Source organism: Culex quinquefasciatus, chromosome 2, assembly GCF_015732765.1.
Source record: "Culex quinquefasciatus strain JHB chromosome 2, VPISU_Cqui_1.0_pri_paternal, whole genome shotgun sequence".
Taxonomy (NCBI): Eukaryota; Metazoa; Arthropoda; class Insecta; order Diptera; family Culicidae; genus Culex; species Culex quinquefasciatus.
This window is the reverse complement of record NC_051862.1, coordinates 220,788,170-220,803,231: the sequence shown is the minus strand read 5'-3', so window position 1 is coordinate 220,803,231 and position 15,062 is coordinate 220,788,170. Positions and strand designations below refer to the sequence as shown.

Here is a 15,062-nt window from a genome sequence, read left to right as displayed (position 1 = left end):
AACATCACACTATTATGGAACAGACATGTTAAAGGCAATGCCTCAAAATTTGGTTGACCTTCACATGTAAAACAGCAAAAGAAGTCCCTAAAATAGTAAGGAAAATAGAAAATTACTTTATTTATTTATTTATTGACAAATTAACAAAGGAATGTTTTCAAATTGTCGATGTTCGAAATTTGTGGGATGACAGCAATATATTTTTTTCCAAAAAAAGAAGAAAAACATATTTTCGGATAAAACACACAAAAATCTAGTTTATGTAGCTTCCACTTATCTTGAATGGTTTATTTTGAATGAGAAAAAAAAACCTTTCGCGTCACAATTGATTCTTACCCAAACTCGCTTCTACTTTTCTTTCTTTCGAGCTCGCGAGCACACATTTTGGTTCGTTTTCGTCTAGGTTAGGAATGAGTCACAGATTTAAATCGTACCCTTACAATACAATTGATTGAAAAAAACAAAAATTCGCTAAATTGCTCACTTTCACCGGGCGGCAAAAAGTGTCCTGTTCTGTCGATTGGTGGATCGTGGTCCGGTCCTAAACGATCGCCTCGGTGCTGCCGAAGATCGTGAACACGAACCAGCCGAACGTGTTGATGGCGGCGGCCGTACTGAACACCGCCGACCAGCTCTGCGTCAGCTCGAGGATGTGGCCGGCCAGGTAGACGCCGAGAAAGCCCGGGATCGCCCCGACCGTGTTCATCAGGCCGAACACACTGCCCGAGTGGTTCGGAGCGAGGTCCTGCGGGTTGACGGTCACCGCGTTGTTGTGGAATCCCGACAGGCCTACGGATTGGAGTTTAGATTAGTTGTTGGTTTGATATAGTTTGATTCTGGTTTGACTCACCAATGATAATTGACATGCAGGTGAGGGCCGTGTTGAACTCCTGCGTGTGACACATGATGAAGAGGGCCACGTTTTGGCCGAGGAAGCAGATGCTCTGCACCAGCTTCCGGATCCGGGTGAGGGACCACTGCTTGGCAATCAGTCGCTCGGTGAGCGATTTGCCAAAGAAGGTCACCGGAGGCAGGGCCAGCCAGGGGATCATGTTGACGACCCAGCCCTGGAACAGTACCGGGTAAAAGTCAGTTCAATGATGTTTCGACAATACAGTTAAGTTTAGACTCGATTATCCGAAGGACTATGTTTCGCCACCGCCATCTTGGACTACATGTTCTTAGAAGCCTTGTGAGCGGTGATTCGGTGATCCTCAATGGCAGTATCGGCCTACTTGATTTACATGACAGGTGGTACCAGCCTTGACGAAGGTTGATAATCGATGGTTTAAAGTAATTGAAAGAAGCACATTTTTCGGCGAGGACTTTGGATAATCGAGTCTGGACGGTAACGAAGAACCTACCTTCGCCAGCGGGAAATTCTCGTGAAAGTACGTCGGCAGCCACGACAGCAGCACAAAGAAGCAATTCATCTCACAAGCATGGGCCAACACACAGGCCCAGAACGAAGCTCGGCCAAACAGCCGCAGCCACGGAACGGCCTCCGACGGTCCCAGCTTGGAACAGATTCGACTCGGCTGGGAAATGTTTATGATCCGACTCCGGTCGGAAGACATCGTGTAATACCGGAGCAGCAGCGTCCACGACAGACCGAGAAAACCAATCACCCGGAACACCGTTGGCCAGCCAAAGTAGTCCAAGATAAACGACCCAAGAATGCCCGTCAACAGCGTTCCCATGGCCGAGCCGGACGTCAGGATGCTGAAGAAACTGGTCCGCTCCGTTGCGCACAAATTCTGACTAGTGATGCTTATCATGCTGGGGAAATGAACTCCCTGGCAGGCCCCATTGAAGATCCGAATAGCCACTATAAACGGGATCGAATAGCTGGACAGGTACGACGACGAAGTGATGATATTCGGCATCCAGAACGTCAACATGGACCAGCCGATCGCGGCCAACAGAATCACCTTCTGGCCGCCAAACTTATCGCTCAAATACCCTCCGAGAACCTGCGTCAACGTGTAGCCCCAGAAGAACGAGCTCAGCACCGTTCCGGAATCAGTCTTGCTCCACTTTCGCTCGGAAGCCACGGCCGGCACCAGCAGTGGCATCGTGGTCCGCGTCGAGTACAACATACACGTCCCGGCCAGCAGCGTCAGGAACCAGGTCCGCTTCTCGCTCCGGGTCCATATACTCTGGCTGTCGGTGAGGTCCCGCAGAAGCGAGTACTTCAGCTTTTCCTCCATCGGGGTAGGTTTGACCATTTTGTTGTTCGGCTTTGTCGATATCACGGCGTTGACTTACACTACGAACGCGGACTTCATCGTGGGAATTCGCCGGAAATTTTGGTTTGGCAAAGCTTCTTTATATTTATTTGCTAAATATACGAAGAACGCCAACCAGACACCACAAAAAAAAACCACGACGACTACAGAAAATGTTTTTAGTTGCTTTCTCTTGTCCTTTTTTTACTACAGATGACGGGCTGACAGCAACATCTGTCAAGATGTATATTTTGGTGGCACGGAAAATTTGTTAAAATGAGCTCACAGATAATAACGACAATTTCAAGTGAAATTTAAATGTAAACTCTAATATATCAATATGGTCCTTTAGCTTTAGCTCCCGAAATTTTCATGCATAACGGTAAAAAACACGATTAAAAACCATTTCAGATTACGACGGCAACATTTCAAAAGGCATCATGTACATTTTGACACTTTCTGGGTTATTGCATATTCTGAAAGTACTCCTGATAAGCTACCTCTCCAGCAAAAATGAGCAAAAGTTTTTTTTTTTTTCTTTTATTTGTCCGCCTTGTGGGCAGATATTGGGATTAGTTCACCTCGACCGTCCTAGCGACTATCTTTTGTGATTCCCTGTTATACTCTTAAGGCTGCAATTTTTGCTCGAATCTTATTGAGAAGAATCAAGCTATCTGTTTACAGTCTTTTTTTCCAATGCACATATACACTGGTAGAGTGCGCCTGAACGCAGTGCGTTGAAGCGTGGTTGTGCGAAAGGAAGAAATCTCCTCTCGTGTTTTTTGAGTCCGAACACTCATCGTATCTGTTAGCGCATCTTCGGCTAGTTGGCCAGTCAACTATCTTCCGAAGTGCACAGATCAGCCGAAGCTAAGTAGTTGTAGTTGACCTAGCGAAGGAGAAATGAGCAACTTTTGAAGAATTGTTGTGGCTCGCAGGCTGTTGATGTCCAACTTCAAATGATGAGGACGGACGGGGACTGGAGCGGTCCCTGTTGGCTATTTTTAGATCTCTCCCTTTGTCATCAGTTTTTCGGCTCTCTCGTATTGACCCGACTGTCGTCAGTTGGCATTGGAGCTCTTCGCCGAGTAGTCCATTTTGACTAACTCGAGGTTTCTCCAAAGCGCAGACAGCAGGGAAAGAAAAACCTGTACTGATTTTGCGGGATGACCAAAGCTCCAAAGCTGCCACCCGAGGATTGAACCTCTGACCTTCCGCTTGTTAGGCGGATCCCGTAACCACTCGACCACGGGAGGTTGGCGAGCAAAAGTTACTTCAGTAAAGTCTGTTTAATCATGATTTTAAATAAAGAAAATAAAAAAAATCTCTGCCATCAGCAGTATCTGTTTATATAGCCCTATCAAATCAAATTATTCGCTCTACAGCACATTGCCTTGGCGTTCTCGATTGCAAGATTCCTACTCAAAACTAGGTGTCCGAAGGCTTGATTGTTGAGGCAATTGCAAACCTCTTTTTACACCTTAGCTTCCATCCACACCGGGATTCGAACTGACGACCTTTAGATTGTTAGTCCAACTGCCTACCAGCGACTCCACCGAGACAGGACCCAGGGAGACGACTCCTACACCTGGACTGAGCTATCGACCTAACCCTTTTGGTTTGACCGGGGCAGGGAAGGGAAATAAGAACCCGCACTTCAAGTAAGATAAAGGCTAGTATGCAGATCGGAAGGAAAGGGGTCAAGAAACAGCTTTACGAACAGCAGAACAAAGGAGAGGGAGCGATTTCTTGGGGCTGTTGCCCATTTGATTTTTTCTTGACCGGTTCCTTCCGAGGTGCGTATACCGCTTAACTTGGATAAGAACCGCATTAAATTTGCATCTCTTTTACCTTATAATTGCTGTAACTTTTGACCCTTAAGTTCAAATTGACTTGTCAGAAAATAAAAATGTTCGTTTTTCAGAGCTCCCAACAACACTTTTCTCTAAAACTTAACCCTGAATTGCTTCGTTCAAAAAACTGATTTTTGAACGTTTGCACAGATGCTTTCTTTAAATTTTGTCGTAGAAGGCGTAGATTGCGAGATAAAATGTTGGTGTCTTGGACAAAGTTGCTTGGATTGGCGAGCCCAACAACTTTTTAAAAGAGGAACAAAATCCCAAAAATATTCCTGAAAATTTAAATTTTCAAAAGTTGCCCTTTTCCATTTGCAACAACTTTTCTAAAGACACCAAAGCTCCAAAACGTCACCTTTTTTTTTGGAAAATCCACTTAATTTTGCGTTCTGGACCACTGTGCATTGGCAAAATTTTATTTCCCATGCATTTTTTTTCTGAATAGTCCTCATCAATACCTACAACTTTGCCGAAGACTTTAAACCGATCAGAATATTTCTTCAAAAAATACAAAAGATTAAAAGAGCGCAGCTATGGATAGCTTTAACTTTTTCGTGCAATAATAATTGTTTAAATGAAATCATAAAGTTCATGCGATAATTATGTCACTGAATGTGATATTTTGTTCGCACTTCTGACAACTAGAGTATACAAATCCAGGAAACCACTCGTTCCACTCTCAGTCGTATTTTCCATCAAACCGTATGAGTTATGTTTGTTGAATGCCCTTATTATTTATCTTTTTATGATAGACAAATGCTTTACAAATCAAATTGTATCATTATATGGTAGAAAATGAGAAAACATAAGAAAGCAAGTGACTGTAAAAACATGAAAAAACTAAAAAGACAATAGGTGTTGATAGGAAGTAGTGGAATAAGCCATAAACTAAACATAATAAATGCAAATTAAAATACTAAACATGGAATAAGAACAACATAAAACAAGAGAAGTAAAGTTTTTCGTAGAACAAAAGTTGCTCAAAAAGACCTTATAAACATCATAATAACCAAAAAGTCTGTAATGAAAAACAGCTTTTCTCTGTAAATATGGTCACTGTCGACTGTCACTTTGAAGTTTCGATTTGCTGTCACCGAGCTATGTTTACAGCTGTTGCACTTCTTATCACAACAGAAACAGCAGCGAAGCGATTTGGTTGGTTCTAATCACCTCTATCGACACCGACTCCCGGCTTGACCTGCCCCAGAACGTGCCCCCACGCAAGCCGGAAGATGGTCACCCACGGAAAGAAAAGCGCCCGGTATGTAATAAACCTCTACTCCGTTCTTGTGATGGGCAACCAACTCCAAGAACTCCGATAGAAGTCAGTCACAAAAGTTCAAAAGTATGACGCAGTAATTTTTTTTAATGGCAGGGATGACTTTCGCCCGGGAAACAGCAATCATATGCGGACTTTTTATCTTCTGGTAAATTTATGAATGTAATGTTGTGTACTTTAGTGTTTGCTTTACATAAAGGCTTGTGGGCACTTTCATGTTTTGTTTTGTGTGTGTGAATATTACGTCTCGCATTCATATGTAAATAATTTTGATAAATTTTGTGTTAATTAGTATAGAATTTGCACAGTTTTTTTAAAATGATTTTACGTTTGGTTATGCCATGGTGTTCCTTGAAAAAATGATCAAAGTAAATAATGTTATTTTTAAGTTTTAATCAAGTTTGTTCCCCCTTCGTTTCAGGCCCAGCCACGGCGGTGATGATCCGCAAGAAAATCAGCCAGAGTTCGAGATAAACACGGTAAGACAAAAAAGAAAATTTCAAAAAGACACGTGGCTCACAAAAAAAGAACCGCGGTTCTAATTTAAACTTCGGTATTTTGAAAGAACCGTTTCAAGATGGCATGATTTATGCTATCAATATAATTTATTAAATTTCCAAAAATGTAGTATGAAATTGGTTTTTGACAGTTGAAAATGCAATTTTAAATATTTCAATGCCTATAAAAAAATATCCCAAAAGTAAATGATTTTCTAAACAAAATGAAAGAAAACTTTTCATTGTACAACTGATTGTACATTAAGGTATTACCGGAATACAAATTTGAGCATTTCAAATTGCATAATTTGTAAAATATTACCAAAAATCTACTGAAAAGTTTAGAGATTTTTGAAAAAAATAAAACCATTTGTCCGATCAAGCTCTAGCGTTTATAGACTTTATCGATTAAATCAGAATGTAGAAATAAGTTCACAGAATACAGTTCAATTCTTGCAGAAATAAACGCAATTTTAGAATTAAAAAAACATTTCCCAGCATCCTAGATTTAAGTTTGGATGCCATTCAATTACTCGAATGTATAGGTCCGAGTAGAAATCTTGGCAAAGAGACCACTAAGACCTATGGTTTTCCAAAAAAAAAAGTCCAATGTGAAATAACTTATAAAATCAAACGATTCTTTAAAAAACCTTTTCAAAAAAACCGTTAAAAAGAGCGGCTCTTTTTGATGAGCGAACGAAAATGAGCGGCTCCTAAAAACGAACGGTTTTGCCCACCTCTAGTACGGATGTAAACAAACTTTGGATCTCTCCAGGAGTACATATTTGTAACAAAATAATAACTTCACACACTGAAACCAATGAAACTCAAGCTTAGTGATGTTTCATCCATGGTCTGAAAACTTTTTTTGTGAAAATATCAGTTAAATTCAGGCGTTCCACAATTGAGGGAGGCACAATAACATCCCACAATTATGAAACAGGCAATTTGGAGACAGTGTTTTGCTGCTCAGGATAAAATAGTCTTGAAATGAAGTTTTTTGTTCAAAAAGTACTACTTTTACTAGTGAAATAGCTTGAGAATGTCGAAATGAAGGTCCCAAAAAAAGTATGGTCGACAGAAAAGCTGCATTTGGAATGCTACACTCAAACCCCGATGGTTTGACACTAACTGTTGTCAAACGAACGGGGTCACGTTTTAGTTTGACACCCCTTTTACACGGACTTCACACACACTACCAAACGTTTGTTTTGATAGTGTTCGTGAGCGCCGTGTAAAAAGTGACAGTTCGTCACTTTTTAGTTTGACTTTGACCAACCAACGGGGTACAAACTAAAAAAGTGTCAAACGAAAAAGTGACCAACCACCGGGGGTTGAGTGTATTGACAAATTATACCAAAAGTGTTCCGATTTTGTGGGATTTTTATTTTTTTTCTGATATGTTTAATGATATTTTTATGATTCATCTTTCCGAAAACAAGATTTTAAAATTTTTAAACCAAGACTAACATTTCAAAATGGCGTAATATTGAATGTTTGGCTCTTTTGAAATGTTAGTCTCGATTTAAAAAAAAAATAAAAATATTGTTTTCGAAAAGAACGGATTCACGAATGTTTCATATTTTAAAATTGTAAATCGGACCATTAGTTGTAATTAAAAAAAAAAAATTAAAATTGTAAATCGGACATTAGAAAATGGCTGATTGTTTTGGGTGAGACTTAGAAAACATCATTTTTTTTAGAAAACATTTTGAATTTTCCTGTTTTTAAACCTTTGCATGGTATTATCTCAGCAACTAAGGGTTGTATCAACAAAGTTCAAAAAAGCAAATTATAGAGAATTTTCTCACCTTTTCAAAAATATATTTTTCAAAAGTAGGCAAACATGGGCACTATGTTCAAAAAATGAATAATTGCGACTGTTTTCAAAAAAGTTACCGTAAACCGGGGTGACTTTGATAGAATTTCAATTTATTTTTGGAATATTTCCCAACTGGAAAGGTTTTTCGCAAGATTATTATTTTTAAAACATGTACTGGGGTAGGCCACACAAAGTTCATGCACTATTTCTGGAAAAAGTTATTTTTCTATAATGTTCAGAAAAATAGTTAAAAATTTTCATTTTAAATTCCGGGGTGACTTTGATAGTCATAGTTTTTCTTGTTAAAATCAGATTATAGGTGTTCAAACTTCATTTTTACGTTAAATGAACCATCACTAAAAGTCGGAATTTTGCCTGAAATTCGTTAAATCTAATATTGTTCATAAAATTATCGATTTATATTACATTTTAAACTGAATTCGAAGCACCAATCACAAGTTTTCACATTTCATATGAAATTCGTTCAACTTAAATTGCCTATAAATTTGGAGATTTTTTTGAATTATGTTTCAAAAACACATATTATTTAATAATTACAAAATGAGTTTACCTTCTCCTAGTGGAAAATTGTCCAAAGAATCCGAAAATACATTCCGTTTTCCGATTCAAAATCATGTTCATTGAGAAAATCATGACACTTTGAGAAGTTTGAAATCATGCCTTTCATCAATATTTTCTTAATAATAGTTAACTAACTTTTTAAACCTTTCAAAATGTTATGAAAAGTTCTTCTTGAGGTACTTTGAGTACTTCTCTACCATGATCAGTATGGTTCCAAACCATTCCGTACGTATTTAATTTGTACTCTTCATTTTGCGGAAAAATCTCAAACCTATCAAAGTCACCCCGGCTATCAAAGTCACCCCGTTTTACGGTACCTAAAAATGACTATAACTTGAAAACGGTGCACTTTATTAAAATTTCACTTAAGTACTTTTTGTTTGAAAATTCGATATTACATCGAAAAATGATGATTTTGCGACCAATATTTCGATTTTTGAAAAAATCAGTGCAGATTCAAAAAAATATAACTCTGTCAAACATGTCTTGCCCGTTCTGGAAACTTCTGAAAAGTTGGCATTTGATGTCTCCTAGAACATATCAGAAAAATAAGTGTTTTTTTTTTGCAAATTAAGTTTCAGAGACAAAAAGTGAAATTAAAAATCACAAAAAAAAATTTACCGTGTATAATGTTTTTTCAGTGTAGTCCTCATCCATACTTACAACTTTGCCGAAGACACCAAATCAATTAAAATTTAAAAAAAAAATCTTAATTCGTAATTTTTTTTGTGATTTTCCCCAGATTCTGGTGTTTGATGAAAAATAATTTAATAATATATTTTTTTTCAAGTTAATATAGATATCTGATAGATATAATACCCAGTCTTTTAAAAAATGTATAAAATAGAATAGAAAATATTTAAAGCGCCAGGCATTTTGCACATCTGCAAATTAAAATTTTAACTATTTTCCCTAATAAGCCAAATCAAAACTTTTCTAGGAAAAAGGTCCTATAGATATATGAAACACAATAGCTTAAAGAACTTTTTCAAAAAAAAAACTCTAGAAATTAATGTTGATATATGCCGAATACACATTCAAATGCTTTAAAATAATTTGAATTTCTAGACTAACATTTGTTTTTTTTCGAATTTCGGAATTTCCCGGGACAAATTATAAAAATTCCCGAGATTTTTTGGAAAAAAATCCGGGAATTTTCTCCCAGGAATTCCCGGGATGGACGCACTAGGTGTGTGTCATTAAATGAGCAATTCAAACGGAATTTAGGACACAATTCCCGACTTTTATTCCGACTTGAGTGGCTGCACTTGCATTTAATTTTTTTTTTGTTTAGGATAAATCCCGAATGACTCGAGGTTCATGAGAGATAGGGTAGATGTCCCTGTTTTGGACCTACTATGCTAAGCTCCACCTTATGCTGGCTTGTTCTCAAGAACAGTTAAACCAAAACATGCCATTTATTGCGGCTGATTTTGTAGCTTATTTCATGCACATGACTGCAGAATACCCATTGTTTGTGTAAACCTTTATAGTTTGTTATCACAGGCGAAAAAAGTGGAAAAGTATTTGGCTGTGTTTAGGTCCTAAGTAGAAAAAGTTGGACCTTTTGTGGAGCATCGATTTCATTTTTAACACCGTGTGTTCTTTTTATTCGGAGCTAATTAAGTTTTAAATAATATTTCCAATGGTTTATTGTTAGTAATTTTTTGACAAAAAAAAATGTGTGCCAACTAAAACATAACTTGACTTTATTTTCAGGAAATCTTAATAGTAAACCCACCAAGCAACGCAACCGGACTGCGCTTACTCGAAGCATATGTCGCCGCTTTGCGGGACGTACTCGAGGAAGGAGACGAAGAGTTGCGGCTAGTTATGTGGCCGACACTGCAGTTCCTGGTGGCCAAAAGAAACCGCCTGCGGGATCTCCTGGACCAGGAAAACCGGAACTAAGCGACTGACGATCATGATCCCGTTCCAAGCTAGCCATGTTCGGTGCCATCGCGAGAGAGAGAGAAAGAGTGATAAGTAATGAGTAGCTTAGGTTTACGACTACCGTCAGTGGGGGTGAGATTGGGTCAAAGTGATTTTTTACGGATTTTACCATTTTCCAAGTTATTCTCAATGAAACTGAATTCTGTTAAAGGGGTTGTGTAGTCTTAAGATGACTTTGCTGAAAAAATCACGTTCCTCATGCTATTTTGGTAGTTGTCTAAAGTTGGGGTACGTTTTTGGCTAAAAATGACCTCTCGAAAAATCATTTTTCTAATATTTTTGTTGGAATTGCTCGAAAACTACCCAAATGTTTGAAAATCTCCACTTCAAACCATATCGTTGTATTAGAGTATCATTTTAGTTTCATTTGACCCAATGTCACCCCCTCTAAGGGGTGAGATTGGGTCAATTTTCAAACTATTGGCATTTAAGGTAGTGTTCATCAAAATCCACCATATTTTGGGAAAATGTTAGTAAACTATTTAAGAACAATTATACGATAAAAGATTTTCGATGTTATTTAAATTGTTTTTGTTATTAAGAAATTTCGAGAGGTCTATCGTTTTTTGACCCATAGTCACCCCCACTGACGGTACCTGTAAGTAGATGGTCTCTTTGAGCATGAGCATGAGAGACCACCCATGGTTGTCCTTCTCCGTTGCTGAACAGGACCGTAATAACCTATCAATACAACCGGTCATACGCTTCAACGATCTAATGGTGTTTCCCTTATCAACAGCATTGTATGAATGCGCTGAAAAGATAAAATATCAATATCATCAAAACTAGATCTGGAGCAAATAGGTAACAGTCGTTGGCCACCAACGGCGCCCGCCATGTCAGTTTGTAGATCTCGAGGTGATTGGGACGGGAATGTTAGTTAGCACAGGTTGCTACCAAAGGTGGGTTCTATACGATATCCACACCCCCACGTGTGCCGGAAAAACTACTTCTACTTGGGATTTTGTTAGTGGGTAAAGGTAATGGCCAGGATTCATCATAGAGGATGATGATGCGACCCAATAATCAATAAATTTTGTTTAATAATGTGATGGATTATGAATTCTCAAGGCAAACAGTCGGATGATGCGGATGAGACTATTCCCGGTTATTTGGTGTTGATTTAGAATAAATGATTCAATCTTAGACAGCCGGCTGTGGAAAGATAAAACCAAATAATATTCGAAAAAGCAAAAACGCGAAACCGCCCGTTTAGAAAAACAAACACAATCGGGGGGACAACAAAGACGGAAACGGCAACGAAAATCTTGCGTGATGACCGCGACCCGCACCGTTAACTTCACGAACGCAACTCCCTGTAAGTAGATGGTCTCTTTGATACCGAAGTCATTAGTTTTACATGAATTACTTTTAAAAATATCCCACAACACATTTTGTGGAGGTGATCTACTTTACCACGTGTTTTTTTTTTAAAGAAACATGGAAACGTTTTAGAAACGGTAAGCTTAGGGACCATCCATAAACCACGTGGACACTTTTTGGAAATCTCACCCCCTTCGTGGACAATTGTCCATACAAAAAAATCTTTTGTATGAACCGTGGACAAACGCCATACCCCCTAAGTTGTCCACGTGGTTTATGGATAGTCCCTTAAGAACATTTTATACAGACAGAACGTAATAACCGAACTCATTGTCAACAATCGAAGGCTTTCTTTTTCGATCTATTGAGAAAAGACCCAATTGTGAGCTAGCAAAATTCACAGTTTAATAAAGATAAACACTTGTTTCAACATACCTTCCTACAACTCCTTCGACATGTACGGCCCATCCAGCTCGTACCCCATCTTCCGATAGTAATTCCTCGTTCCAACGCCGGAAATGACCGCCAGCTTCCTGCTCCCGTGCTCCTCCCTCGCAATCCGCTCCGCCTCCTCCATCAGCAGCATCCCAAAGCCCTGATGCTGGAACTTGGTCGGATCGCGCGCGTTCACCGGCACAACCGACCCGTACACGTGCAACTCTCGCACGATCGAACAGTTGTCCACCAGCTCGGGCCGGAACGTGGCTGGCGAGCACTTGCGCAGTCGCAGCAACCCGACCAAAATGTCCTGCTTGGGATCTTCGTACGAGAGGAACGTCTCCCAGCCGCCGTTCGCCACGTAATCCCGCCGAATTAGCTCGATTTCGTACGGACGGACCTTGTTGTGGATCTCTTGGATGCCGACCTCGCGGGTTCGCACGTCTCGACAATCCGCGCCAAGGTCCTTCATACGGGCGAGGGCCAGCTCGCGCAGGTTGCCGTGTTCCACGCCGGAACTGACCAACGGCATCGGGATGTCACGCTGGACGCGATAGACGCGTGTCCACGGCGGAACCAACGCCAAGATCTTCGCCACCAAATCCACCAACGTCGACGGCGGGTAGCTCTTGTACCGTCCGGTTTTCCACAGCTCGTACAGCCCAGTTCCACGAATGACCAACGTCGGATAGATCTTCAACCCGTCGGCGCGAAAGTCCGGATTCTCGAAGAACTCGATAAACTGCTCAACATCTCGCTCAATGTCCACATTCGGCAAGTCCGGCATCATGTGCGACACCACCTTAAATCCGGCGTCCTTACTCATCTGGAAGCTCTCACACGTCGCCTTCACCGTGTGGCCACGGTTCGTGTCCCGCGCCACGTCCTCGTAAACCGACTGAACGCCAATCTCCAGCCGCGTACATCCGTAAGCCAACAAATCCGACAAGTGGCGATTCAAACAATAATCCGGCCGCGTCTCAATCGTTATCCCGATGCACTTGGTGTGCGACTTTTCCGAATACCGAACCGCCTCCTCCACGCTCGAGCTCGTGTGTCCCGACAACGCGTCGTGCAAATTCCGAATAAAATAGTCCCGATAATCCTCCGGCAGGCACATAAACGTCCCGCCCATCACGATAAACTCAACCTTATCGACCGAATGCCCCAGCTGCTTCAGCTGTTCCACCCGGTGGCGCGTCTGCAGAAACGGATCGTACCGGGCCCGGATCGCGCGCATCGACGTCGGTTCGTAACCGGTGTAACTCTGCGTCGAGTACTCGAAATCGGAATCCGGCCCGCCCGGACAGTACACGCAAATGTTGCCCGTCATGTTGATGTGCGGACAACGGTGCGGCTTGCACATGACCGCCACGACGGCGATTCCACTCGCGGTCCGGATCGGCTTGGCCTTCAACTTAGGCAGCAGAATCGGTTTCGCTTCGTGCGGCACGGCGGCAATTATGTCCACCAGACGGGGAGCGCTCGGGAGGCCATAGTTGGAGGCTAGCCGTGTTTTCAGCCGGTTCAAGTTAACGTCCTTGCCTTCGTGGTGGGCTTTCAGGAGTTCCTGGATGATTTCGCTGACGACGATCAACATTCGCTCGTCCCGACTAAGGCCGGCTCCTGCAAAGGAAATTATTAGCGGTTAATCCTAACAAAATAATGCAGAATACAAACCCAGCGGTTTCTTCTTCGTCATGGTCGATAACTGTTTAAGATTTTTGCACAAATTCACGGAAAACTAATGAAATAACTTAAGAATTTCACAAAATTTTTGAATCACGCGTGTTTTTGTTTAGGATTTCATCACTTTTGACAGCCTCGAATAATCGATCAATAATTGTCGATCAAACAGGGGAATCGGATTTGAGGTCGAAAAATGATCACAAATATAAGAAAAATATAAAACCTTTTTTGTTATTTTATTTTAAAACAAAGAACAATTCTAGAGTTTTTTTTATTAGGTCCTATAAACATATGATAGACAATAGTTTATTGGTCCTTTAAAAAAAACTCTAGAATTTTTTTTTTTTAGTTTGAATTTTATTTAAAAAAAATCGGAAGATTTTAAAACTAGTTACAAAGATTTAAAAAATGCAATTCAAAATGCTTTTAATTTTGTTAATATTCATTTTTAACCGTGGCCAACTCGCACCTCCCAAAAAAAGAAATTTAGAGTTTTTTTTAAAAGGACCAATAAACCACAGAGTAAGACTAAACTATTGTCTTTCATATGTTTATAAGACCTAATAAAAAAACTCTAGATATATGCTATTGTGTTTCATATGTTTATAGGACCTATTCAAAAAAACTCTAGAAATCAAGAAAAGGCTTTACGAACAGCAGAACGAAGGAGACCGAACTATTTCTTGGACTTTTATCCACCCTGTCTGGCTTACTTTCGCTGCCGCTACTGCCCATTTGAAATTTTTCTTGACCGATTCCTTCCGAAGTGCATACGAAGTGCGTTTAATACGGAGCTCGGAAGGAACGCAAAATTTTAAATAAGAAATTCAGGGTGTACACTGAAACCCCGATGGTTTGACACTAACTGTTGTCAAATGAACGGGGTCACTTTTTAGTTTGACACCCTCTTTACACAAAGCTCACAATTACTACCAAACGTTTGTTTTGATAGTGTGCGTGAGCGCCGTGTAAAAAGTGACAGTTCGTCGCTTTTTAGTTTGACTTTGACAAACCAAAGGGGTAAAAACTAAAAAATTGTCAAACGAAAAAGTCACCAATCACCGGGGGTTGAGTGTAGACACCGGGTCCGGTGGTTTAGTGGTTAGCGTGGTTGCCTCTAAACCCCAGTATGGCCTGGGTTCAATCCCCGACGGACCCGGTGGCATTTTTCGAGACGAGATTTGCCTGATCACGCCTTCTATCGGATGGGGAAGTAAAACGTCGGTCCATTAGCGTAAAAGAGGTTTTGAGTGACTCACCACACATAACCTTCGGACGCCTAGAAATGAGTAGAAACTTGCAACAGAGCCCACAAAAGACCCGGGGGTCGTTAAAGTGGATTGCTTAACTTTTTACATTTTTCAATTTAAACTTGATAGATAAAAAAAACATAAA

The 15,062-nt window shown here is 40.4% G+C and overlaps 2 protein-coding genes across 2 annotated transcripts; both read right to left on the bottom strand.

The window, feature by feature from the left end:
- Positions 1–257: 257 nt before the first annotated feature.
- Positions 258–2,448, bottom strand: LOC6035788 (solute carrier family 17 member 9). The gene is made up of 3 exons (XM_001845860.2): positions 1,365–2,448; positions 851–1,067; positions 258–789 (listed from the first exon to the last, which is right to left on the bottom strand). The coding sequence occupies exons 1-3, from the start codon at positions 2,226–2,228 to the stop codon at positions 542–544; spliced, it is 1,329 nt and encodes a 442-aa protein (XP_001845912.1). The 5' UTR covers positions 2,229–2,448; the 3' UTR covers positions 258–541.
- A 9,472-nt stretch (positions 2,449–11,920) lies between these two features.
- LOC6035787 (elongator complex protein 3) lies at positions 11,921–13,821 on the bottom strand. The gene is made up of 2 exons (XM_038256820.1): positions 13,659–13,821; positions 11,921–13,604 (listed from the first exon to the last, which is right to left on the bottom strand). The coding sequence occupies exons 1-2, from the start codon at positions 13,678–13,680 to the stop codon at positions 11,980–11,982; spliced, it is 1,647 nt and encodes a 548-aa protein (XP_038112748.1). The 5' UTR covers positions 13,681–13,821; the 3' UTR covers positions 11,921–11,979.
- Positions 13,822–15,062: the final 1,241 nt, after the last annotated feature.

Excerpts from the sequence above, each read along its gene's own strand:
- LOC6035788 (XM_001845860.2), bottom strand. The coding sequence starts at position 2,228 with ATGGTCAAACCTACCCCGATGGAGGAAAAGCTGAAGTACTCGCTTCTG. Across the intron at positions 1,068-1,364 it reads AGAATTTCCCGCTGGCGAAG|GGCTGGGTCGTCAACATGAT; the intron begins GTAGGTTCTTCG and ends GTACTGTTCCAG. Across the intron at positions 790-850 it reads CTGCATGTCAATTATCATTG|GCCTGTCGGGATTCCACAAC; the intron begins GTGAGTCAAACC and ends TCCAATCCGTAG.
- LOC6035787 (XM_038256820.1), bottom strand. The coding sequence starts at position 13,680 with ATGACGAAGAAGAAACCGCTGG. Across the intron at positions 13,605-13,658 it reads GACGAAGAAGAAACCGCTGG|GAGCCGGCCTTAGTCGGGAC; the intron begins GTTTGTATTCTG and ends TTTCCTTTGCAG.